Source organism: Mustelus asterias, chromosome 17 (assembly GCF_964213995.1).
Source record: "Mustelus asterias chromosome 17, sMusAst1.hap1.1, whole genome shotgun sequence".
NCBI classification, from domain to species: Eukaryota; Metazoa; Chordata; class Chondrichthyes; order Carcharhiniformes; family Triakidae; genus Mustelus; species Mustelus asterias.
The window spans coordinates 4,141,152-4,166,602 of NC_135817.1; the positions used below are offsets into that span (position 1 = coordinate 4,141,152).

General features: G+C 49.8%; 1 protein-coding gene across 1 annotated transcript in view; it reads left to right on the plus strand.

The window, feature by feature from the left end:
- LOC144506241 (guanylate cyclase soluble subunit beta-2-like) overlaps window positions 1-25,451 on the plus strand; it is an 83,280-nt gene that overhangs the window by 27,988 nt on the left and 29,841 nt on the right. The window contains exons 7-12 of the mRNA XM_078232100.1: window positions 2,020-2,131; window positions 3,453-3,556; window positions 6,367-6,583; window positions 10,629-10,949; window positions 22,423-22,571; window positions 23,469-23,615. Of these exons, the coding sequence (XP_078088226.1) occupies window positions 2,020-2,131; window positions 3,453-3,556; window positions 6,367-6,583; window positions 10,629-10,949; window positions 22,423-22,571; window positions 23,469-23,615 (1,050 nt within the window). The remainder of the gene's footprint in view (window positions 1-2,019; window positions 2,132-3,452; window positions 3,557-6,366; window positions 6,584-10,628; window positions 10,950-22,422; window positions 22,572-23,468; window positions 23,616-25,451) is intronic.

Consider the following 25,451-nt stretch of genomic DNA (forward strand, 5'->3'; position numbering starts at 1 on the left):
TAAGGAGAGAAAAGAGCTGACGTTTCGAGTCCAGAAGACCCTTTGTCAAAGCCTCTTTTAGGTGGCCAGTCCATTTCTGCCAAAAATACTGCCAAATGAGCCAAGACCAATACCTAAAGCATGTTGAATATCGAACATGCATGTATTTAGTCAGGATAACCTGACAGCAGAAGTCTACTGCTAACAGCTCTATACTTTTTTGTATTTATGTGCCGTACATGTCAAGGAAAATTTTCACTTCTCCAGCCAGTAGTGTTTGTAAGTCTAAATCACCTGGAGCTTTATGATGACCTCCCAAGTCCAGCTCTGTGTTCCTTTCTCGGTCATCCGACATGTTGTTATGAAGCAGAGGTTGATTCCCCCGCTTCGAGAACGAACACCTAACCGCTCAAAGAGGAATACCTTGCCCTGTAATCTATAAAAGTGAGTGTGAAGTGGTACGATCTGCGCTTCAGCAACTTTTAGCAGTTAAATCAAAATGACTCCCTGACGCTCTGTCTCTAAAATCAACAAGTAGCAATTTATTGCTCTAACAGTGAACAAGTTAACTAAACTATTAACAAACCGAACAAAAACGATTCTACTGACATGCTGTTCAAATAAATACAATTCTCACTCATGAACAAAAAAAGAGTTTAGTCACTCTCGAAATTACAGCCAGGTTTTGCATCTTCCAGAATATTCTGGGCTTTCTCTGTTGATTCCCCTGTGTGGAATTTCTCTCTTCTTTGGTATGTTCGCTATCGAGATGAGGCTTTGAGCTAATAGCTGTGAGCCGTGGCAGATGGCAGTTGCTCTCTCTCTCTCGAGCTGGACTAACAGTTGTTACCCTGACAGATGGCAGTCGCTCTCCCTCTCTGTTGCACTCCTCCCTTCCTTTTATACCTGTGATGACAGCTACTTATTTATTTATTAGTCACAAGTAGTCCTACTTTAACACTGCAATGAAGTTACTGTGACAATCCCCTAGTCGTCACCTGTTCGGGTACACTGAGGGAGAATTTAGCATGGCCAATGCCCCTAACCTGAATATCCCCCACAACATGATTGGTCCTAGGTTGCCAAAAACATCAAATTTCAATTTAATAAGTTCTTGGTATCTAAGTGCCTAATTTAAATCTGATTGGCTGAATTCAAAAAAATTCAAATGCCTGAAAGCCTGTTGCCTTGGTAACACTGCTGCTTGGCCTTTCGATACGAATGTTTCAGTTTGGGCACTCTATCTGTATTTGCAGTTTTTAAAATTATCTAGGCACAGAAAAACCGCTCCCTTTTAAAGGCACCGTGCAATGCTTCCCCCCCCCCCCCTTGCATTTTACAATATCGCAAACACCAACCTCGCAACAATGTCGATCCTGATGCCACCCCATCTTCACATATCGAGTGGAGAGTGAACAGATTTTGCTTTATCTTTTCGGATATTCCTTGACTGCCAGTCAAACAGCCTGTTGCCTGCTCCTGCCCTCCCTCCCTCCCTCTGCCACCTCCAATATTTTTATTGCCGATTAAATAAAAGTGTCCAAATAAAATGGAAACAAAATGCGCGTTTTTTTTTAAAGCCCTTGTAATTTTATTTTGGTTTTCTCACCCCAGCGCCCTCGGGTTGAACCTGACGGGGTGACCCTGGCTGAGAAGGGCACTGACCTATTAAAGGACCCGTCACCGAAAGACGCAGGAGCAGAAGTAGGCCATTCGGCCCTTCGAGTCTGCTTCACCATTCAATGAGATCATGGCTGATCTGATATGATAGTCCTCAACTCCACACTCCCGCCAGGCCTCTGATTCCCTTAGCAATTAAAAATCCGATTGGTCTTGGTTCAAATTGGAATTGGTTAGGTGCATTGACCCGAACAGGTGGAGTGTGGCGAGTAGGGAAATTTCACAATGACTTCATTGCAGTGTTAATGTAAGCCTTACTTGTGACTAATAAATAAACTTTCACTCCTTTAAAACTCAGCTGCAGGGAAAAGTAAAGGCGTTACTGCAGAAACAGATTTCCTCTCTTATCTTGTACCATAGGACATTGAGAGATATTTTCACAACATGAAGGAGAAATATCTCAGACTCTCACGCTGCTCAGTGAAGAGGAAACACTGGGACCTTCTCAGGAGCATTGTACGATTTGACCAAGGTATGATCCTTTCTAAATAATAACTATGCACAAAGCAATTGAAGGGACTGGAATTCCTTTGGGTAAGTCTTGCCTTTCGCTATATTGCTCATATTTCCCAACTTAATTTCCAGGGATGTTTTAATCCTTTTGGTTAAAGAACATTCAGATCATTATGTAACCCAAATGGAATTAATTGCAACTCAGGAGCTGGCCTCCAGGCCCTGTGTTAGCCTTCATCCTCCTGATCCCATTTACCCAGCTCTGTTTCCACAGTCCTCTATCCTTTTCCCTCCTCAGACTGGAGAGACGGGGTGAGGAGATGGAGAGGGGTGGGGGGAGAGAGATTGGACTGGCTGAGAGACTAGGAAGAGACTAGGGAAAGAGAGACTGGGGAGGTAGAGATGGGGAGAGACTGGGGGGCAGAGATGGGGAGAGAGACAGGGGGGTAGAGATGGGGAGAGACTGGGGGGCAGAGATGGGGAGAGAGACAGGGGGGTAGAGATGGGGAGAGAGACTGGGAGGGTAGAGGTGGGGAGAGAGACTGGGGGGATAGAGGTTGGGAGATTTGATTTGATTTAATTTATTATTGTCACATGTATTAGCATACAGTAAAAAGTATTGTTGCTTGCGCGCTATACAGACAAAGCATACCGTTCATAGAGAAGATAACGAGAGGGTGCAGAACCTAGTGCTACAGTCATAGCTAGGGTGTAGAGAAAGATCAGCTTAATGCAAGGTAGGTCCATTCAAAAGTCTGATGGCAGCAGGGAAGAAGCTGTTCTTGAGTCGGTTGGTACGTGACCTCAGACTTTTGTATCTTTTTCCCAACGGAAGAAGGTGGAAGAGAGAATGTCCGGGGTGCATGAGAGACTGGGGATAGAGAGACTTGAGGGGAGAGAGACCGTGAAGGGAGATTAGGGGTGGCACGGTGACACAGCGGTTAGCCTCACAGTGCCAGCGACCTGGGTTTGATTCCCAGTGGCTTGGGTCACTGTCTGTGTGGAGTTTGCACATTCTCCCCGTGTCTGCGTGGGTTTCCTCCGGGTGCTCCGGTTTCCTCCCTCTGAAAGACGTGCTGGTTAGGGTGCATTGACCCGAACAGGCACCGGAGTGTGGCGACTAGGGGATTTTCACAGTAACTTCATTGCAGTGTTAATGCAAGCCTACTTGTGACACTAATAAATAAATGAACTTAAATTAAATCCACCTGCAAAAGATACCATTACAGTCATTTCCGAATGAAAAGATTGCCTTTCCTCCCGTAATGAGTTATATAAAAAATAAGTCATTGGGCTTGTGCAGAAAAGGACATTAATTACTCATGCATTCCTATTTCTAGGTAACTTGCTACGTTCTTTTGAACCAATTTATCCGGAGAGGCTGTGGATGGACACGAAGGCTTTCTGCAATGCTTTTCCTTTCCACATTGTCTTTGATGAGAAGGTAAAACTTCCTTTGCTGTTCCTGGCCGGTTTTATTGACTTGGATTCAGGAAGTAAATATTGAAATTTCCAGAGTATATTAAACCGGAGTGGGGGGAGCGGGAGGGAGGGAGGGGGGTGGCGGGATGTGGCGTTAAGGTAGAACCATGGAAAAGTTATGGCATAAAAAGAGACCATTCAGCCCATTGTGTCTGTGCTGGGGGAGTTGTGGGCAGATGCCGGGGATCGGCAAGAACAGTTTGATGGAGCCCATAAGCGGATTCAGAATTTACCTTTACTGGCAACCTGTGTGGAGTCTGCACGTTCTCCCCGTGTCTGCGTGGGTTTCCTCCGGGTGCTCCGGTTTCCTCCCACAGTCCAAAAGACGTGCTGGTTAGGTGCATTGGCCGTGCTAAATTCTCCCTCAGTGTACCCGAACAGACACCAGAGTGTGGCGACTAAAGGGGATTTTCACAGTAACTTCATTGCAGTGTTAATGTAAGCCTTACTTGTGACACTAATAAATAAACTTAAACTGTTTTTAAACCGGGGATTTGGGATTATGAAAAAAAGAATGACATTAATTACTTTGCACAACCTCAGTACACACCAAAAACATTCTACAGCCAATTCAGAGAATCTCTATAGTGCAGAAAGAGGCCATTCAGCCCATTGAGTCTGTACTGACTATAATCCTACCTGGGCCCTATTCCCGCAACCCCACATATTTACCCTGCTAATCCCCCTGGCACTAGGGTCAATTTATCATGGCCAATCCACCTAACCCACGCATCTTTGGACTGTGGGAGGAAACCGGAGCACCCGGAGGAAACCCACGCAGACATGGGGAGAATGTGCAGACTCTGCACTGACTGTGACCCAAGGCTGGAGTTGAACCCGGGTCCCTGGCGCTGTGAGGCAGCAGCGTTAACCACTGTGCCACCGTGTCGCCCCAGTGAAAGACCTTTTTGAGTTGTGGGCACTGTTGAATCGTAGGGAAATTTGCCAGACAATTTTCCCATGCTACAAATCCCAGTCGGATAAATGACCATGTGACCATGTTGGCTGAAGGATAAATGTTAGGCCTGAAGAGAGATCTTTGCCCCTCTTCGAAATAATGCCAGGGGATCCTATAGGCGGGATTTTATGGCCTCGCTTAACCCAAGACCGGAAAATCCCACCTGAGGTCAACGGACCTTCCCACTGTCCGCTTCTCTCCCGCTCCGATTCCCGTGGCAGTCGGCGTGGTAGAATTCTGGTGATTATGTCCACCTGAGAGGGCAGGCGGGATCTTGGCTTAATGCCACACCCGAAAGAGAGCAGGCGAGATTTTCCGCTGCCGCCCTCCGTGGGAATTGTAACGGGCGGGACAGAAAATTCGGCAGACCATTCAATGGTCCGTTAACCTCGGGCAGGGATTTCCGGTCTTGGGGCTGGAAAATCCCGCCCAGTATCTCTGACAGTGCAGCACTCCCTCAATACTGGCCAGAGTTTCAGTCTGGATTAGTGTCTGGACTGGGAATTCAATCCCTGAAATCATAGAAATCATAGAAACCCTACAGTGCAGAAGGAGGCCATTCGGCCCATCGAGTCTGCACCGACCACAAACCCACCCAGGCCCTACCCCCACATATTTACCCGCTAATCCCGCTAACCTACGCATCTCAGAACTCTAAGGGGCAATTTTTAACCTGGCCAATCACCTAACCCGCACATCTTTGGACTGTGGGAGGAAACCGGAGCACCCGGAACTTCTGACTAGAGTAGTAGTTTGGAGATGATGTTGTGAGACTTCTTACTGTGCCCACTCCAGTCCAATGCCAGCATCTCACCTCATAGCTATGGTAGTGTGAGTGCCAGCCTAATCTACGGCTGGCAGATAAGTTCATTATTAAATTGAATGGCCTGATGCCAGTAATGAGACATAATCAATACATTTGTCTATGATTTCATTGTTGATAAGTCACCCTGACAGTCTCCTTTGTGACTAAAAGAGAAAATGCTGGAAAATCTCAGCAGGTCCGGCAGCATCTGTATGGAGAGAAAAGAGCTGACGTTTCAAGCCCAGACGACCTTTTGTCAAAGCTAAAAGGCAGAGAAAGTGGGAGATATTTATACTGCAGGGGGAGGGAATGAAAGATGACTCGTAGCCACTGAAACCAGGGGAAAAGGCTGCTAATGGCAGTCCACAGAGAGAATAAAGGGTGTGAATGGCCCAACGGCAGAGAAGCTAAACTCGGAGAGTAAACTGTGACAGATGAAGATGCGGAGGGGGAGGGGGATGGGTGGGAGAGAGATAAAATGGAGAAAAGGGGGGAGAGGGGAAGCAAAGGGGGAGAAAAGGTATGGAAAGGGGGGATAAAGTAGGGGGAAAGAGTGGGGGGGTGGAAGAAAAATGGAGAAAGACAATAAAGAAATAAAAGGTAGAGAACAGTTAAAAAAAAATGAAAACAAAGGGGTCGAGGTGGTTGTTGAATTCGGTGTTGAGACTGGGAGGCTGTTAAGTGCCTAGCTGCCATTAGCAGCCTTTTCTCCTGGTTTCTGTGGCTATGACTCATCTTTCATTCCCTCCCCCTGCAGTATAAATATCTCCCACTTTCTCTGCCTTTTGGCTTTGACAAAGGGTCATCTGGACTCGAAACGTCAGCTCTTTCCTCTCCTTACAGATGCTGCCAGACCTGCTGAGATTTTCCAGCATTTTCTCTTTTGGTTTCAGATTCCAGCACCCGCAGTAATTTGCTTTTATCCTTTTGTGACTATATTGATGAAAAGGCTGAGAGAATTTCTCCATATCGGAAAATACTGACAGGAGTTAATTTCTTATTGCGACAGCTGAAGGTCAAGCAGACGGGAGTGAATATCCAGAAGCATGTGCCTGGACTGCAAACAATTAACATTCGAGTTGATGAATACTTCACCATCACCCACCCTGCAGTGCCCTTTACCATTTCCAGCATTCAGAAATTTATCAACAGTCAGTTTGTACTCGAAGCTCGAAGAGAAATGATGCCAAAGTCTTGGAGAACTCAACCAATGCTGAAACTCCGAGGTACAGTTCAGAACCTTCAGCTGAATAGCACATGAGTTTGTGTCAAACACCCATATCATGCTTTAGCCCAGTCCATCACGCAAACCAGCCTCCCATCCATTGACTCTGTCTACACTTCCCGCTGCCTCGGCAAAGGACACCCAGGTTCCTCTGCACAGCAGCATGCTGCAATTTTTTTACCATGTTTTACCCTGCTTATCCCCCTAATCTACACATCTTGGGACACTAAAGGACAATTTAACATGGCCAATGCACCTAACCCGCACATCTTTGGACTGTGGGAGAAAACCGGAGCACTCGGAGGAAACCCACGCAGAAACGGGGCAACAGCCAGCATAATTAAGTACCCCACGCACCCCGGACATTCTCGCTTCCGCCTTCTTCCGTGGGGGAGTGAGGAGTGGGTTAGCAGTTTAGCCAAAGGAGCTTATAATCTTGAAGTTAAAGATAAGAATTCTGGAAATGCTCAGCAGGTTAGAGAGCAGCGGAGTTAACATTTCAGGGTGGTGGCCTTTTATCAGCTCTGATTGCCTTGCCAACCAGCATGGAGTTGCATCAAACCCACCGCCTCAGGGCAGTTAGCGATGGACAATCGCGGGATGGCAGGGTAGCACAGTGGTTAGCACTGCTGCCTCACAGCACCAGAGGCCCGGGTTCGATTCCTGACTTGGGTCACTGTCTGTGTGGAGTCTGCACATTCTCCCCGTTTCTGCGTGGGTTTCCTCCGGGTGCTCCGGTTTTCTCCCACAGTCCAAAGATGTGCGGGTTAGGTGCATTGGCCATGTTAAATTGTCCTTTAGTGTCCCAAGATGTGTAGATAAGGAGGATAAGCAGGGTAAAACACGGTAAAAAATTGCAGCATGCTGCTGTGCAGAGGGACCTGGGTGTCCTTGTGCAAGAATCACAAGGAGTTAGTTTGCAGGTGTTGCAGGTAATTAAGAAGGCAAATGGAATTTTGTCCTTCATTGCCAGAGGGATGGAGTTTAAAAACAGTGAGGTTATGTTGCAGCTGTATAAGGTGCTGGTGAGGCAACTCCTGGAGCACTGTGTACAATTTTGGTCTCCTTACTTGAGAAAGGATATACTGGCACTGGAGGGGGTGCAGAGGAGATTCACTAGGTTGATTCCGGAGTTGAGAGGGTTGGCTTATGAGGAGAGACTGCGTAGACTGGGGCTATACTCATTGGAATTTAAAAGAATGAGAGATCTGAGAGAAACATATAAGATTATGAAGGGAATAAATAAGATATAAGCAGGGAAGTTGTTTCCACTGGATGTTGAAACTAGAACTAGGGGGCATAGCCTCAAAATAAGGGGAAGCAGATTTAGGACTGAGTTGAGGAGGAACTTCTTCACACAAAGGGTTGTGAATCTGTGGAATTCCCTGCCCAGTGAAGCAGTTGAGACTGCCTTATTGAATGTTTTTAAGGCAAGGATAGATAAATTTTTGAACAGTAAAGGAATTAAGGGTTATGATGAGCGGGTGGGTAAGTGGAGCTGAGTCCACAAAAAGATCAGCCATGATCTTATTGAATGACGGAGCAGGCTCGAGGGGCCAGATGGCCCTACTCCTGCTCCTAGTTCTTATGTTCTTATAAATACATGGGGTTATGGGGATAGGGCCTGGGTGGGATTGTGGTCAGTGCAGACTCGATGGGCCGAAAATGGCCTCCTTCTGCACTGTAGGGATTCTATGATTCAATAATTCTAAATGCTGGGCTTGTCAACATTGACCGAGAATGAAAAATTCAGTGAATTAAGGGATATAGGGAATGGGCAGGAAAACAGAGTTCAAGCCCAAGTGGCCAAGTGGGAAGGCGTCGATCTCGTAAACCGAAGATCGCGGGTTCGAACCCTGTCCATGCCTGAGGACAGAAATGTGATCCTTTGTGGGTGGCACGGTGGCACAGTGGTTAGCACTTCTGCCTCACAGCGGCAGGGACCCGGGTTCGATTCCCGGCTCGGGTCACTGCCTGTGTGGAGTTTGCACGTTCTCCCCATGTCTGCATGGGTTTCCTCCGGGTGCTCCGGTTTCCTCCCACAGTCTGAAAGACATGCTGGTTAGGTGGATTGGCCATGCTAAATTCTCCCTCAGTGTACCCGAACAGGCACCAGAGTGTGGCGATAGGGGATTTTCACAGTAACTTAATTGCAGTGTTAATGTAAGCCGACTTGGGACTAATAAATAAACTTTAACTTTAAAGATTGCCCATTGAAGGGCAGAGCAGATTCGACGGTCCGTGTGGTCTACCTATGCTCCTAGGTCTTACATTCTGTGGAGCCAGTTGATGGGGTCCAGGCCAGGCAAGCAGCTCAAACCCCAAAAGACCACCTAAAGTTTGTTCAAAGAATGCGAGGTGAGTTAGGGGGGGAGGGGAAGTATGGATGAGGGGGGGAGGTGGGGTATTATTTGCTTGAAATGGTAGCCAAGTCCTGGAGATGGATTACAACGTGGGGAAGTGTGAGGTTATGCACTTTGGTAGGAAGAATAGAGGTGTAGACTACTTTCTACATGGGGAGAGAATTCAGAAACCGGAAACGCAAAAGGACGTGGGAGTCTTAGTTCAGGATTCTCTTCAGGCTAACTTACAGGTTCAGTCGGCAGTTAGGAAGGCAATTGCAATGTTAGCATTCATTTTGAGAGGACTAGAATACAAAAGCAGGGCTGTACTCCTGAGTCTTTATAAGGGTCTGGTCAGACCCCATTTAGAATATTGCAAGCAGTTTTGGACCCTGTATCTAAGGCAGGATGTGCTGGCCTTGGAGAGGGCCCAGAGAAGGTTCACGAGAATGATCTTGGGGATGAAAAGCTTGTTTGAGGACTCTGGGTCTAGACTCAATCGTGTATAGAAGGGTTAGGGGGGATCTCATTGAAACCTACAGAATATTGAAAGGTCTGGATAGAGTGAACATGGAGAGGATGTTTCCATTAGTAGGAGAGATGAGGATCCGGGGGCACAGCCTTGGAGTAAAGCCTTTAGACCCTTTAGAACCGAGATGAGGAGGAATTTCTTCAGCCAGAAGGTGTTGAATCAATGGAATTCATTGCTATAGAAGGCTGTGGAGGCCAGGTCATTGAGTATATTTAAAAAGTTCATTTATTTGTCACAAGTAAGGCTTACATTAACACTGCAATGAAGTTACCGTGAAATTCTCCTAGTCGCTGCACTCTGGCGCACGTTCGGGTCAATGCACCCTAAACCAGCACGTCTTTCAGACTGTGGGAGGAAACCCACGGAGACACGGGGAGAACATGACCCAAGCCGGGAATCGAACCCGGGTCCCTGGCTCTGTGAGGCAGCAGTGCTAACCACTGCGCCACCGTGCCGCCAGACAGAGATAGTTAGGTTCTTGATTGGTGAGGGGATCAAAGGTTATGGAGAAAAGGTGGAAGAATGGGGTTGAGAAACTTATTAGCCATGATTGAATGGTGGAACAGACTCGATGGGCCGAGTGGCCTAATTCCGCTCCTATATCTTATGATCTTATGTGCTCATAGTGGTATTTGTGCCAGCCTGTTTGATGCGCGATATAACACATGAGAGGCAGGATGTACTCGGGTAATAAAGGCTTTTATTGCCAACAATAACAGAGCTACCATATACAGTACACGATCCCAGACTAAAGGGTCACCAGGCAGAGCAGTGACCTTTATACCTCTCCCAGGAGGCGGAGCCAACTGGGGTGTACCATAAGGACTATATTAACAGGTAGAACAGCCCAACCCTAACCCCAACAGTAACATATCTACAGACTCATAGTACTGGCCAGACCATGGCTCAGCACTACCTGGTGGGAACCAACAATGGTTCACCACACTGTTCTAGGCAAATGAGATGGCCTCCCAATGACAGCAGCAAGGTCAGTACCAGAGGGTGTGATACTAAACCTAGCCACTGGAGCTTTAACCCCGCAGAACGACAAGGCAGTGCCATCTGGCATGAGAAATGTGAGGATTACCGGTTACAGTTTGCAAGCAGCATTCCATGGTTTTCCCAGTTGGCGGGACTCTGATCCAGGGTGGACTTTTCTGTTTTTCCCTCAGGACAGATGCTGTGGATGGGAATGATCGAGTGCATGATTTACCTGTGCTCGCCGCAATTACGCTGCCTGCAGGAGCTGGAGGAGAGGAAGATGCACATCGCTGACATCGCCCAGCATGACACAACCCGAGACCTCATCCTCCTGAACCAGCAGAGGCTGGCTGAGATCGAACTCTCCAATCAGCTCGAACGCAAGAAGGAGGAGCTGAGGATCCTGTCCAAGAACCTGGAGGTGGAAAAAAAGAAGACTGAGGTGCTGCTGTACGCCATGCTCCCGGAACACGTGGCCAATCAGCTGAAGGAAGGCAAGCGGGTAGAAGCAGGTAAGGACTTCGACGCCACTGGCTCTGCAGGAAGGGGAAAAAAGTTCAACTTTATTTATTAGCCACAAGTAAGGCTTACATTAACACTGCAATGAAGTTACTGTGAAATCCCCCAGTCGCCACACTCTGGCACCTGTTCGGGCCAATGCACCCTAACCAGCACGTCTTTCAGACTGTGGGAGGAAACTGGAGCACCCAGAGGAAACCCACGCAGACATGGGGAGAATGTGCAAACTCCGCACAGACAGTGACCCAAGCCGGGAATCGAACCCGGCTCCCTGGCGCTGTGAGGCAGCAGTGCTGACCCCTGTGCCATCCTGCCACACAATAGTCACAGTAGAGCTCGCATTTCCATAGTGTCCTACAGAACCTCAAATCACTCCCCAGCCAATGAAATATTTTTTGAAGAGTCTTCACTGTTGTAATGTGGAAGATGTTGCAGCCAATTATTATACCGTGAGGTCCCACAAGACCATAAGACATAGGAGCAGAATTAGGCCACTCAGCCCATCGAGTCTGCTCCACCATTCAGTCAAGGCTTATCTTTTTCTCATCCCCATTCTCCTGCCTTCTCCCCATAACCCCTGATCCCCTTATTAATCAAGAGCCTAACTATCTCTGTCTTAAAGACACTCAATGACCTGGCCTCCACAAACAATGATCAGGTAAGTTACACTGTTTTATTAACAAATATTGATTCTAACACTGGGAGAACCCCACTGACTCCTTAAATAGGGTCATCAGGCCTATTAGATGCTGAGAGTGCACATTGAGAGTGTAGGAGGTGCTGGAAGTCTTAAAGCGCATCAAGGTTGATAAATCCCCGGGACCTGATGAAGTGTATCCCAGGACATCGTGGGAGGCTAGGGAGGAAATTGCGGGTCCCCTAGCAGAGATATTTGAATCATCGATAGTCACGGGTGAGGTGCCTGAAGATTGGAGAGTGGCAAATGTTGTGCCTTTGTTTAAAAGGGGCTGCAGGGAAAAGCCTGGGAACTACAGGCCAGTAGCCTCACATCTGTGGTGGGTAAATTGTTGGAAGGTATTTTGAGAGACAGGATCTACAGGCATTTAGAGACGCAAGGACTGATTAGGGACAGTCAGCATGGCTTTGTGAGTGGAAAATCATGTCTCACAAATTTGATTGAGTTTTTTGAAGGGGTAACCAAGAAGGTAGATGAGGGCAGTGCAGTTGATGTTGTCTACATGGACATTAGCAAGGCCTTTGACAGGGTACCACATGGTAGGTTGTTGCATAAAGTTAAATCTCACGGGATCCAGAGTGAGGTATCTAAATGGATACAAAATTGGCTTCTTGACAGAATAAGAAGTTTAACAACACCAGGTTAAAGTCCAACAGGTTTATTTGGTAGCAAAAGCCACACAAGCTTTCGGAGCTCCAAGCCCCTTCTTCAGGTGAGCCACTCACCTGAAGAAGGGACTTGGAGCTCCGAAAGCTTGTGTGGCTTTTGCTACCAAATAAACCTGTTGGACTTTAACCTGGTGTTGTTAAACTTCTTACTGTGTTTACCCCAGTCCAACGCTGGCATCTCCACATCATTCTTGACAGAAGCCAGAGGATGGTTGTACAGAGTTGTTTTTCAAACTGGAGGCCTGTGACCAGCGGTGTGCCTCAGGGATCAGTGCTGGGCCCACTGTTATTTGTCATTTATATTAATGATTTGGATGAGAATATAGGAGGCATGGTTAGTAAGTTTGCAGATGATACTAAGATTGGTGGCATAGTGGCCAGTGAAGAAAGTTATCTCCAATTGCAACGGGATCTTGATCAATTGGGCCAGTGGGCTGACGAATGGCAGATGGAGTTTAATTTAGACAAATGCGAGGTGATGCATTTTGGTAGATTGAGCCAGGGCAGGACTTACTCAGTTAATGGTAGGGCATTGGGGAGAGTTACAGAACAAAGAGATCTCGGGATACATGTTCATAGCTCCTTGAAAGTGGAGTCACAGGTGGACAGAATGGTGAAGAAGGCATTCGGCATGCTTGGTTTCATTGGTCAGAACACTGAATACAGGAGTTGAAATGGCTTGTTGAAGTTGTACAAGACATTGGTAGGGCCACACTTGGAATACTGTGTGCAATTCTGGTCACCCTATTTTAGAAAGGATATTATTAAACTAGAAAGAGTGCAGAAAAGATTTACTAGGATGCTACCGGGACTTGATGGATTGAGTTATAAGGAGAGGCTGGATAGACTGGGACTTTTTTCTCTGGAGCATAGGAGGCTGAGAGGTGATCTTATAGAGGTCTATAAAATAATGAGGAGCACAGATCAGCTAGATAGTCAATATCTTTTCCCAAAGGTAGGGGAGTCTAAAACTAGAGGACATGGGTTTAAGGCGAGAGGGGAGAGAGACAAAAGTATCCAGAGGGATAATTCTTTCACACAGAGGGTGGTGAGTGTCTGGAAAAAGCTGTTTTTTAAAAAGCATTTAGATAGTTAGATGGATACGATGGGTATAGAGGTATATGGGCCAAAAGCGGGCAATTGGGATTAGCTTAGGGTTTTTTTTAAAAAAAGGGCGGCATGGACAAGTTGGGCCGAAGGGCCTGTTTCTTTGCTGTAAACCTCTATGACTCTATGACTAGTGACCAGATTAACACTTCATCTGAAAGGAGCACCTCCAACAGTGCAGCACTCCCTCAGTCTGTACTAGGAGTGACAACCTGGACGTAATCTTAATCATCTGGAGTGTGATCTTTTTAAGGCAAGGATAGATACATTTTTGAACAGTGAAGGAATTAAGGGTAATGGTGAGCGGGCGGGTAAGTGGAGCTGAGTCCACAAAAAGAACAGCCATGATCTTATTGAATGGCGGAGCAGGCTCGAGGGGCCAGAAGACCTACTCCTGCTCCTAGTTCTTATGTGACTTGAGTCCAGAAGAATGGAATCACTATTAAATCAGAGGACGGGAAGTTAGTGTTTTCCCATTCTTGATGCTCTTTCTGAATGTTTCGATGTGTAGAGGAAGCTTGAAGGAACACTAGTTGTTCTGTAAAAGAGAACATGATTTTTAATGCACCTTCCATGGCCATAGACTACCCTAAAGCCCTTCACAGCCCCTGTTTTGAAGAGTCTGACAGTTCTTCTCACATCCAAACCAATATTTATTTTTCCACTACTTTATTGAAAGCGACTACCTGCTCGTTATGTCATTGCTGTTTGAGGGAGCTTGCTGTGCACAAACTGGCTGCTGCGTTTCCTTCATTGCAGAAGTAACTCCCTACAATAGTATTTCATTGGCTGTAAGGTGCTTTGGGACATTCTGAGGTTGTGAAAGGCGCTATATGAAGGCAAGGTTTTCTTCTTCTTACCTCCTTTAGGAGCATGGTTTTGAGATTTTTAACATTTTTACCCAAATTTGTTTGGGATTTTAGTGCTGGATAATGGAATATTTTCCATTTCGGGCCCTCTCCTGCTCCCCCCGCCACCTGTTTGTTTTTCCCCGCGGCCTCACTAGCTGAGACTGCCAGTCAGTGTTGAATTGTGAACTGTTCTCTTCATGCTGTAGACTCAGGCCGAACACAAACTCATTTCCCATTGTGGGCTCCCTGGAGAAACCTTCATCCCCAGCAGTCTGACCTGGCCCCGAACCTCGGCCCAAGAGGTGAAAGGTCAGTTTGTACAGTCTCAGCCATCTAAATAAAAGTAAACAGAAAATTAACTGCCTCTCTCTCCACCTCCCCCACATACACAGGCACACTAGTGTTTTTTTTAATGTATGAGTGTCACAAGTAAGGCTTACATTAACACTGCCATGAAGTTACTGTGAAATTCCCCGAGTCGCCACACTCCAGTGCCTGTTCGGGTCAATGCACCCTAACCAGCACGTCTTTCAGACTGTGGGAGGAAACCGGAGCACCCGGAGGGAACCCACGCAGACACGGGGAGAACGTGCAAACTCCACACAGACAGTGACCCAAGCCGGGAATCGAACCCGGGTCCCTGGTGCTGTGAGGCAGCAGTGCTAACCACTGTGCCACCATCAGCAGTTTGGAGGTCTCATCAACAGCCTCCAACCATCTGTCCCCAAATCCCCCACCATTGGTCAGTTAATATTTCATCCTGCTTTTCTCCACCAATGGTAAAATGACTAGACTCTTCCTTACCCAATTGGGTGAGTCTTGACTATCAAATAGCCTTTATCGCCCTCCAATGCTTTTCGAATTAATGAACAAACTGTTCAGTTAAATGGAAAATAACAAGCTAGATGTTTCTTGGGGTTGAATGTAATGGTGCCCCAGAGATTAACTCCTGGAGACTGTGAGGCAATCCAGGATGGCTGGCCACCCACACCCTGTGGTAGAGAATGAATTCAACAGGTGACACAGGTGGGGGGGTGAATGATGCGTGACACAGGTCGGGGTTAAATGATGTGGTGTCACAGGTGGTGGGGGGGGGGGGGGGGTGAATGATATGGTGACACAGGTCGGGGGTGAATGACATGTGACACAGGTTGGGGGTGAATGACGTGTGACACAGGTTGGGGGTGAATGACGTGTGACACAGGTCGGGGGTGAATGACGTGTGACACAGGTCGGGGGTGAATGACGTGTGACACAGGTCGGGGGTGAATGACGTGTGACACAGGTCGGGGGTGAATGACATGTGACACAGGTTGGGGGTGAATGACGTGTGACACAGGTTGGGGGTGAATGACGTAGTGACACAGGTCGGGGGTGAATGACATGTGACACAGGTCGGGGGTGAATGACGTGTGACACAGGTCGGGGGTGAATGACGTGTGACACAGGTCGGGGGTGAATGATGTGTGACACAGGTTGGGAGTGAATGGTGTGTGACACAGGTTGGGGGTGAATGATGTGTGACACAGGTTGGGAGTGAATGGTGTGTGACACAGGTTGGGGGTGAATGGTGTGGTGACACAGGTCGGGGGTGAATGGTGTGTGACACAGGTTGGGGGTGAATGGTGTGGTGACACAGGTTGGGGGTGAATGGTGTGGTGACACAGGTTGGGGGTGAATGACGTGTGACACAGTTTGGGAGCGAATGGTGTGGTGACACAGGTCAGGGGTGAATGGTGTGGTGACACAGGTTGGGAGTGAATGGTGTGGTGACACAGGTTGGGGGTGAATGACGTGGTGTCACATGTTGGGGGTGAATGGTGTGGTGACACAGGTCGGGGGTGAATGATGTGGTGACACAGGTTGGGGGTGAATGATGTGGTGACACAGGTTGGGGGTGAATGACGTGGTGTCACATGTTGGGGGTGAATGGTGTGGTGACACAGGTTGGGGGTGAATGATGTGGTGTCACATGTTGGGGGTGAATGGTGTGGTGACACAGGTTGGGAGTGAATGATGTGTGACACAGGTCGGGGGTGAATGATGTGGTGACACAGGTTGGGGGTGAATGACGTGGTGTCACATGTTGGGGGTGAATGGTGTGGTGACACAGGTTGGGGGTGAATGACGTGGTGTCACATGTTGGGGGTGAATGGTGTGGTGACACAGGTTGGGAGTGAATGGTGTGGTGACACAGGTTGGGAGTGAATGATGTGGTGACACAGGTTGGGGGTGAATGATGTGGTGACACAGGTTGGGGGTGAATGGTGTGGTGACACAGGTTGGGAGTGAATGATGTGTGACACAGGTCGGGGGTGAATGATGTGTGACACAGGTCGGGGGTGAATGACGTGTGACACGGTTTGGGAGCGAATGGTGTGGTGACACAGGTCGGGGGTGAATGATGTGGTGACACAGGTTGGGGGTGAATGATGTGGTGACACAGGTTGGGGGTGAATGGTGTGGTGACACAGGTTGGGGGTGAATGGTGTGGTGACACAGGTTGGGGGTGAATGGTGTGGTGACACAGGTCGGGGGTGAATGACGTGTGACACAGGTCGGGGGTGAATGACGTGTGACACAGGTCGGGGGTGAATGATGTGTGACACAGGTTGGGAGTGAATGGTGTGGTGACACAGGTCGGGGGTGAATGATGTGGTGACACAGGTTGGGGGTGAATGATGTGTGACACAGGTCGGGGGTGAATGATGTGTGACACAGGTCGGGGGTGAATGATATGGTGACACAGGTTGGGGGTGAATGATGTGTGACACAGGTCGGGGGTGAATGATGTGTGACACAGGTCGGGGGTGAATGACGTGTGACACAGGTTGGGGGTGAATGATGTGGTGACACAGGTCGGGGGTGAATGGTGTGGTGACACAGGTCGGGGGTGAATGACGTGTGACACAGGTTGGGGGTGAATGATGTGGTGACACAGGTCGGGGGTGAATGGTGTGGTGACACAGGTTGGGAGTGAATGGTGTGGTGACACAGGTCGGGGGTGAATGACGTGTGACACAGGTCGGGGGTGAATGACGTGTGACACAGGTCGGGGGTGAATGATGTGTGACACAGGTTGGGAGTGAATGGTGTGGTGACACAGGTCGGGGGTGAATGACGTGGTGACACAGGTCGGGGGTGAATGATGTGTGACACAGGTCGGGGGTGAATGACGTGTGACACAGGTCGGGGGTGAATGACGTGTGACACAGGTCGGGGGTGAATGACGTGTGACACAGGTCGGGGGTGAATGATGTGTGACACAGGTCGGGGGTGAATGATGTGTGACACAGGTCGGGGGTGAATGATATGGTGACACAGGTTGGGGGTGAATGATGTGTGACACAGGTCGGGGGTGAATGATGTGTGACACAGGTCGGGGGTGAATGACGTGTGACACAGGTCGGGGGTGAATGGTGTGGTGACACAGGTCGGGGGTGAATGACGTGTGACACAGGTTGGGGGTGAATGATGTGGTGACACAGGTTGGGGGTGAATGACGTGGTGTCACATGTTGGGGGTGAATGGTGTGGTGACACAGGTCGGGGGTGAATGACGTGGTGTCACATGTTGGGGGTGAATGGTGTGGTGTCACATGTTGGGGGTGAATGACGTGGTGTCACATGTTGGGGGTGAATGGTGTGGTGACACAGGTTGGGAGTGAATGGTGTGGTGACACAGGTCGGGGGTGAATGATGTGGTGACACAGGTCGGGGGTGAATGATGTGTGACACAGGTCGGGGGTGAATGACGTGTGACACAGGTCGGGGGTGAATGACGTGTGACACAGGTCGGGGGTGAATGACGTGTGACACAGGTCGGGGGTGAATGATGTGTGACACAGGTCGGGGGTGAATGATGTGTGACACAGGTCGAGGGTGAATGGTGTGTGACACAGGTCGGGGGTGAATGATGTGTGACACAGGTCGAGGGTGAATGGTGTGTGACACAGGTCGGGGGTGAATGATATGGTGACACAGGTCGGGGTGAATGATGTGTGACACAGGTTGGGGGTGAATGGTGTGTGACACAGGTCGAGGGTGAATGGTGTGGTGACACAGGTTGGGGGTGAATGATGTGGTGACACAGGTTGGGGGTGAATGACGTGGTGTCACATGTTGGGGGTGAATGGTGTGTGACACAGGTCGGGGGTGAATGACGTGGTGTCACATGTTGGGGGTGAATGGTGTGTGACACAGGTTGGGGGTGAATGGTGTGTGACACAGGTCGGGGGTGAATGATGTGGTGACACAGGTTGGGGGTGAATGACGTGGTGTCACATGTTGGGGGTGAATGGTGTGGTGACACAGGTTGGGGGTGAATGGTGTGGTGACACAGGTTGGGGGTGAATGGTGTGGTGACACAGGTTGGGGGTGAATGATGTGGTGACACAGGTTGGGGGTGAATGATGTGGTGACACAGGTTGGGGGTGAATGGTGTGGTGACACAGGTTGGGGGTGAATGGTGTGTGTGACACAGGTTGGGGGTGAATGGTGTGGTGACACAGGTCGGGGGTGAATGGTGTGTGACACAGGTTGGGGGTGAATGGTGTGGTGACACAGGTTGGGGGTGAATGGTGTGGTGACACAGGTTGGGGGTGAATGATGTGGTGACACAGGTTGGGGGTGAATGATGTGGTGACACAGGTTGGGGGTGAATGGTGTGGTGACACAGGTCGGGGGTGAATGGTGTGTGACACAGGTTGGGGGTGAATGGTGTGGTGACACAGGTTGGGGGTGAATGACGTGGTGTCACATGTTGGGGGTGAATGGTGTGTGACACAGGTTGGGGGTGAATGATGTGGTGACACAGGTTGGGGGTGAATGACGTGGTGTCACAGGTTGGGGGTGAATGGTGTGGTGACACAGGTTGGGGGTGAATGATGTGGTGACACAGGTTGGGGGTGAATGACGTGGTGTCACATGTTGGGGGTGAATGATGTGTGACACAGGTTGGGGGTGAATGGTGTGGTGACACAGGTTGGGGGTGAATGATGTGGTGACACAGGTTGGGGGTGAATGACGTGGTGTCACATGTTGGGGGTGAATGGTGTGTGACACAGGTTGGGGGTGAATGATGTGGTGACACAGGTTGGGGGTGAATGACGTGGTGTCACATGTTGGGGGTGAATGATGTGTGACACAGGTTGGGGGTGAATGGTGTGGTGACACAGGTTGGGGGTGAATGACGTGGTGTCACATGTTGGGGGTGAATGGTGTGTGACACAGGTTGGGGGTGAATGGTGTGGTGACACAGGTTGGGGGTGAATGGTGTGGTGACACAGGTTGGGGGTGAACGGTGTGGTGACACAGGTTGGGGGTGAATGGTGTGGTGACACAGGTTGGGGGTGAATGGTGTGTGACACAGGTTGGGGGTGAATGGTGTGGTGACACAGGTTGGGGGTGAATGGTGTGTGACACAGGTTGGGGGTGAACGGTGTGGTGACACAGGTTGGGGGTGAATGGTGTGGTGACACAGGTTGGGGGTGAATGGTGTGTGACACAGGTTGGGGGTGAATGGTGTGGTGACACAGGTTGGGGGTGAATGGTGTGGTGACACAGGTTGGGGGTGAACGGTGTGGTGACACAGGTTGGGGGTGAATGGTGTGGTGACACAGGTTGGGGGTGAATGGTGTGGTGACACAGGTTGGGGGTGAATGGTGTGTGTGACACAGGTTGGGGGTGAATGATGTGGTGACACAGGTTGGGGGTGAATGACGTGGTGTCACAGGTTGGGGGTGAATGGTGTGGTGACACAGGTTGGGGGTGAATGATGTGGTGACACAGGTTGGGGGTGAATGACGTGGTGTCACATGTTGGGGGTGAATGATGTGTGACACAGGTTGGGGGTGAATGGTGTGGTGACACAGGTTGGGGGTGAATGATGTGGTGACACAGGTTGGGGGTGAATGACGTGGTGTCACATGTTGGGGGTGAATGGTGTGTGACACAGGTTGGGGGTGAATGATGTGGTGACACAGGTTGGGGGTGAATGACGTGGTGTCACATGTTGGGGGTGAATGATGTGTGACACAGGTTGGGGGTGAATGGTGTGGTGACACAGGTTGGGGGTGAATGACGTGGTGTCACATGTTGGGGGTGAATGGTGTGTGACACAGGTTGGGGGTGAATGGTGTGGTGACACAGGTTGGGGGTGAATGGTGTGGTGACACAGGTTGGGGGTGAATGGTGTGGTGACACAGGTTGGGGGTGAATGGTGTGTGACACAGGTTGGGGGTGAATGGTGTGGTGACACAGGTTGGGGGTGAATGGTGTGGTGACACAGGTTGGGGGTGAATGGTGTGGTGACACAGGTTGGGGGTGAATGGTGTGGTGACACAGGTTGGGGGTGAATGGTGTGGTGACACAGGTTGGGGGTGAATGGTGTGGTGACACAGGTTGGGGGTGAATGGTGTGTGACACAGGTTGGGGGTGAATGGTGTGGTGACACAGGTTGGGGGTGAATGGTGTGGTGACACAGGTTGGGGGTGAATGGTGTGGTGACACAGGTTGGGGGTGAATGATGTGGTGACACAGGTTGGGGGTGAATGACGTGGTGTCACAGGTTGGGGGTGAATGGTGTGGTGACACAGGTTGGGGGTGAATGACGTGGTGTCACATGTTGGGGGTGAATGATGTGTGACACAGGTTGGGGGTGAATGGTGTGGTGACACAGGTTGGGGGTGAATGATGTGGTGACACAGGTTGGGGGTGAATGACGTGGTGTCACATGTTGGGGGTGAATGGTGTGTGACACAGGTTGGGGGTGAATGATGTGGTGACACAGGTTGGGGGTGAATGACGTGGTGTCACATGTTGGGGGTGAATGATGTGTGACACAGGTTGGGGGTGAATGGTGTGGTGACACAGGTTGGGGGTGAATGACGTGGTGTCACATGTTGGGGGTGAATGGTGTGTGACACAGGTTGGGGGTGAATGGTGTGGTGACACAGGTTGGGGGTGAATGGTGTGGTGACACAGGTTGGGGGTGAACGGTGTGGTGACACAGGTTGGGGGTGAATGGTGTGGTGACACAGGTTGGGGGTGAATGGTGTGGTGACACAGGTTGGGGGTGAATGGTGTGTGACACAGGTTGGGGGTGAATGGTGTGGTGACACAGGTTGGGGGTGAATGGTGTGGTGACACAGGTTGGGGGTGAACGGTGTGGTGACACAGGTTGGGGGTGAATGGTGTGGTGACACAGGTTGGGGGTGAATGGTGTGGTGACACAGGTTGGGGGTGAATGGTGTGTGTGACACAGGTTGGGGGTGAATGATGTGGTGACACAGGTTGGGGGTGAATGACGTGGTGTCACAGGTTGGGGGTGAATGGTGTGGTGACACAGGTTGGGGGTGAATGATGTGGTGACACAGGTTGGGGGTGAATGATGTGGTGTCACATGTTGGGGGTGAATGATGTGTGACACAGGTTGGGGGTGAATGGTGTGGTGACACAGGTTGGGGGTGAATGATGTGGTGACACAGGTTGGGGGTGAATGACGTGGTGTCACATGTTGGGGGTGAATGGTGTGTGACACAGGTTGGGGGTGAATGATGTGGTGACACAGGTTGGGGGTGAATGACGTGGTGTCACATGTTGGGGGTGAATGATGTGTGACACAGGTTGGGGGTGAATGGTGTGGTGACACAGGTTGGGGGTGAATGACGTGGTGTCACATGTTGGGGGTGAATGGTGTGGTGACACAGGTTGGGGGTGAATGATGTGGTGACACAGGTTGGGGGTGAATGGTGTGGTGACACAGGTTGGGGGTGAATGGTGTGGTGACACAGGTTGGGGGTGAATGGTGTGGTGACACAGGTTGGGGGTGAATGGTGTGGTGACACAGGTTGGGGGTGAATGGTGTGGTGACACAGGTTGGGGGTGAATGGTGTGTGACACAGGTTGGGGGTGAATGGTGTGGTGACACAGGTTGGGGGTGAATGGTGTGGTGACACAGGTTGGGGGTGAACGGTGTGGTGACACAGGTTGGGGGTGAATGATGTGGTGACACAGGTTGGGGGTGAATGACGTGGTGTCACATGTTGGGGGTGAATGGTGTGTGACACAGGTTGGGGGTGAATGGTGTGTGACACAGGTTGGGGGTGAATGATGTGGTGACACCGGTCTGTGCTTTGCTTCAGGAGATTTCAAAGAATGCACCATCCTCTTCAGTGACGTAGTGACTTTTACCAATATCTGCGCTGCCTGTGAGCCTATTCAGATTGTCCACATGCTCAACTCCATGTACTCCCGATTTGATCGTATTACAACAGTCCATGGCGTTTACAAGGTGAGTCAAGCACCATTAGTAACGAAAGAGAAGGTCCCAACATGGAGACCACCAGCCCATCTCTGTTAGCAGGAGAGATTGTAGATTGGGCAGACACCAAATTACTAATACTCAAAATAAAAGTGTAAACTTTAACCAGATGAAGCTTCTTTCAGCCACACAATGCCAGTGGTCAGTAATATGCAGTATCTCTGGGGTAGAATTTGACCCCGGTCTGTTTTCAAGCTCAGCACACACCACACCCAGGAGACTAAGATAGGGCTGTCAACATGATATTCCCCCCATGTCCCAGCCATTATTCAATCAAAATATCTCATTTGTGACACACAGCCTTCCTACTCCAGTTGGAAAGCGAAGGGATACATTACCCAATGCTTGACTGTCCGCCATTATTTCCCTTTTCAATATATTTTTATATTTGGTAAAAAGTAATATATAAAGAAAAATCGTTTTAAAATCTGTTTTCAATGACTTTCCTCCAAGATTTGCACACACCAGTATCCTGGAGATTGACCTTTAATCCCTGGACACTCCAGAGCAACCCTGGAGTGTTGGTAACCTTAGCCCAGGATGAGCTTACAATTGGCGCCCAGGCCTCATAACCTGAGTGAGCGCCCGCTGCTGGTGTGGCCTAAATTAACCAATTATTTTAATTGGAATGTTAATGCTAATTTTGGGGAAAAATGTTGAATGTTAAATAACTTTGCAAGAGGAAAGACCCCACAGAACACGGGCCAGTCCACGATTAGGCTGGGGGTAAAAGGATAGATCCATGTTCTTTTGTCTGTGGCCCAGAGGTCCTCCTGTCTTGAGATGGAACTTGTTCCGTAAGGGTTCAGACACAAAGCTCCCTGTCTGGTTTGCCGTGTAAGTGAATGCACTTTGGATTGTGCGCAGGTTGAGACTATTGGAGATGCCTACATGGTGGTCGGAGGCGTGCCCATTCCTGCGACCAGCCACGCGGAGAGAGTTGCCAACTTTGCCCTGGGAATGAGGATGGCAGCAAGAAGTGTGAAGAATCCGATTACTGGAGACGCTATCCAGGTATGAAACCAGTGTCACATAGACAGACACTTAGGGCCCGATTTTACCAACAATTTGCGCCCGTTTTCGGGCACGAAATCGCGGTAAATTCGGGCAGCGGGCCTTTAACGCGATCTGCACCCGAATCCGAGCAAATCGCGACTTTACCGACACCCTATTCGGGGGCGGATCCGGTCTGCGCCCGAATCGGGCGGCCCGACGATTTAAATGCATTAGCATGCATTTAAATCGATTTAATGAACCGCGCGCCCAACTCTACCGCCAAATCCCACTTTACCGTCTTCTGGCCCGTTCCGGATCCGCGCTGTAAACGACCTGCAGAATAAAAATCCGAAGCGGATTTCTATTCTGCAGGGAACTTCCGAAGCTCTCGCTGCCCTTGGGAAGTCAGTCTGCGGCTACCATCCTTCTCAGAGCGCCCCGATATCCAGCCCACGCCCCCCCAGCGGTGGCAATCCCTCCACCCCCCTCACCCTGGCAGATCCCCCCGCTAACACCCCTCCCCTGGAGGCAGATCCCCCCGACGGGAGGCAGACCCCCCTAGCAGAGCACACCCCACCCCCTGCTGACCCTCCCCCCTCCGGGATCAGACCCCCCCGGGAGGCAGGCCCCCCTTGGCAGACCACACCCCCAACCTGCCTCGATCGCTGGTCTCCCTCCACCATCTTCTCGACCATCTTCAGTCCTTCGAGAGCCTGCAGCACCTTCCTGGCCACAGACTTGGAGCCACGGCTAAAGTGACCGGGCTTCACACCGTTCCGCTGGCGTCCGCCGGAGGAGGGAGGGGGGGGCGGAGGAGGGGGCTCAGATGGATCTCTGGTTGGGGGGGGGCGGAAGAGGGGGGCCTGCCTCCCAGAGGGGTCTGTATTATTAAACGGGCCAAAAGGTAGGTGTCCTGGGTCATGTGACCTTGCTTCTCCACAAAAACTTCAGAAGGGACGTTTATCTAATGTCTGGAACAGGGAGCATAACTCAAAGACTGAACGCACACATATCACAGCGTGAAAAGCCAGCATTCTTTTAGATGAAATATACAGTCACCATAGACTTTTCTTCAACTGCAGTAATGACTGAAGTGGCCAACATCGGACCAGTTGGAAGAGAGCTGACAGCCTCCAGTGTAAAGTGCAGCAAGACATTTCAGAGTCCGGCGAATGGTGAGATTTTTATTTCAGCATCAAAGGCAAAAAAGATAATTTATTGACCAAATTCAGTTGTTCCAGATGAGACTCGACGATTTCCAGGCAGCTGGACAGAGATATTGGGACAGGGTGGATCAGTGGGAGCACTGACTGACAGACTCGTCCATGGAAATCTTTCAGCACCCACTCATTAACTGTGTTCAACAACACAGATCTGTGGCATCATGGAAATATTAAAAGTTACTTCTGATCAGCAAGAATGATGCAAATTGCAAATGTAGTTACATACATGCAGCTGTGTTTACTGCTTCTGAGTGGCTTGCACAGGAACGGGTTATATTTTTAAACTAACAAATAATTGTCATTCTGAGTGAGAAACTTACTCTCGGGTATGATTTTAAGTCAAGGCATCATTTCTACTCCTCAGATCTGCAATCTGACACGGGCGCGACTTTTCAGATTTTTTTCGATCTGCGCATATGCAGTTCAGAGCTCCGATCGTCCCGGCAGCGCTAAGCCCCGCCCACTGCGCGGATCGGACTGGAGACGGCAAAAAGCGTATGGGCGCGCTGCAAAGAGGATTCCAGGCTCAGATCTCTATTACACCCCCCGTGTGGTAAACCACTGTTAGCTTATTGCCTGTGTGTGTGTGACATGCCTGGACATGTCCCTGCCGGCCCTGCCCGGGATTCCT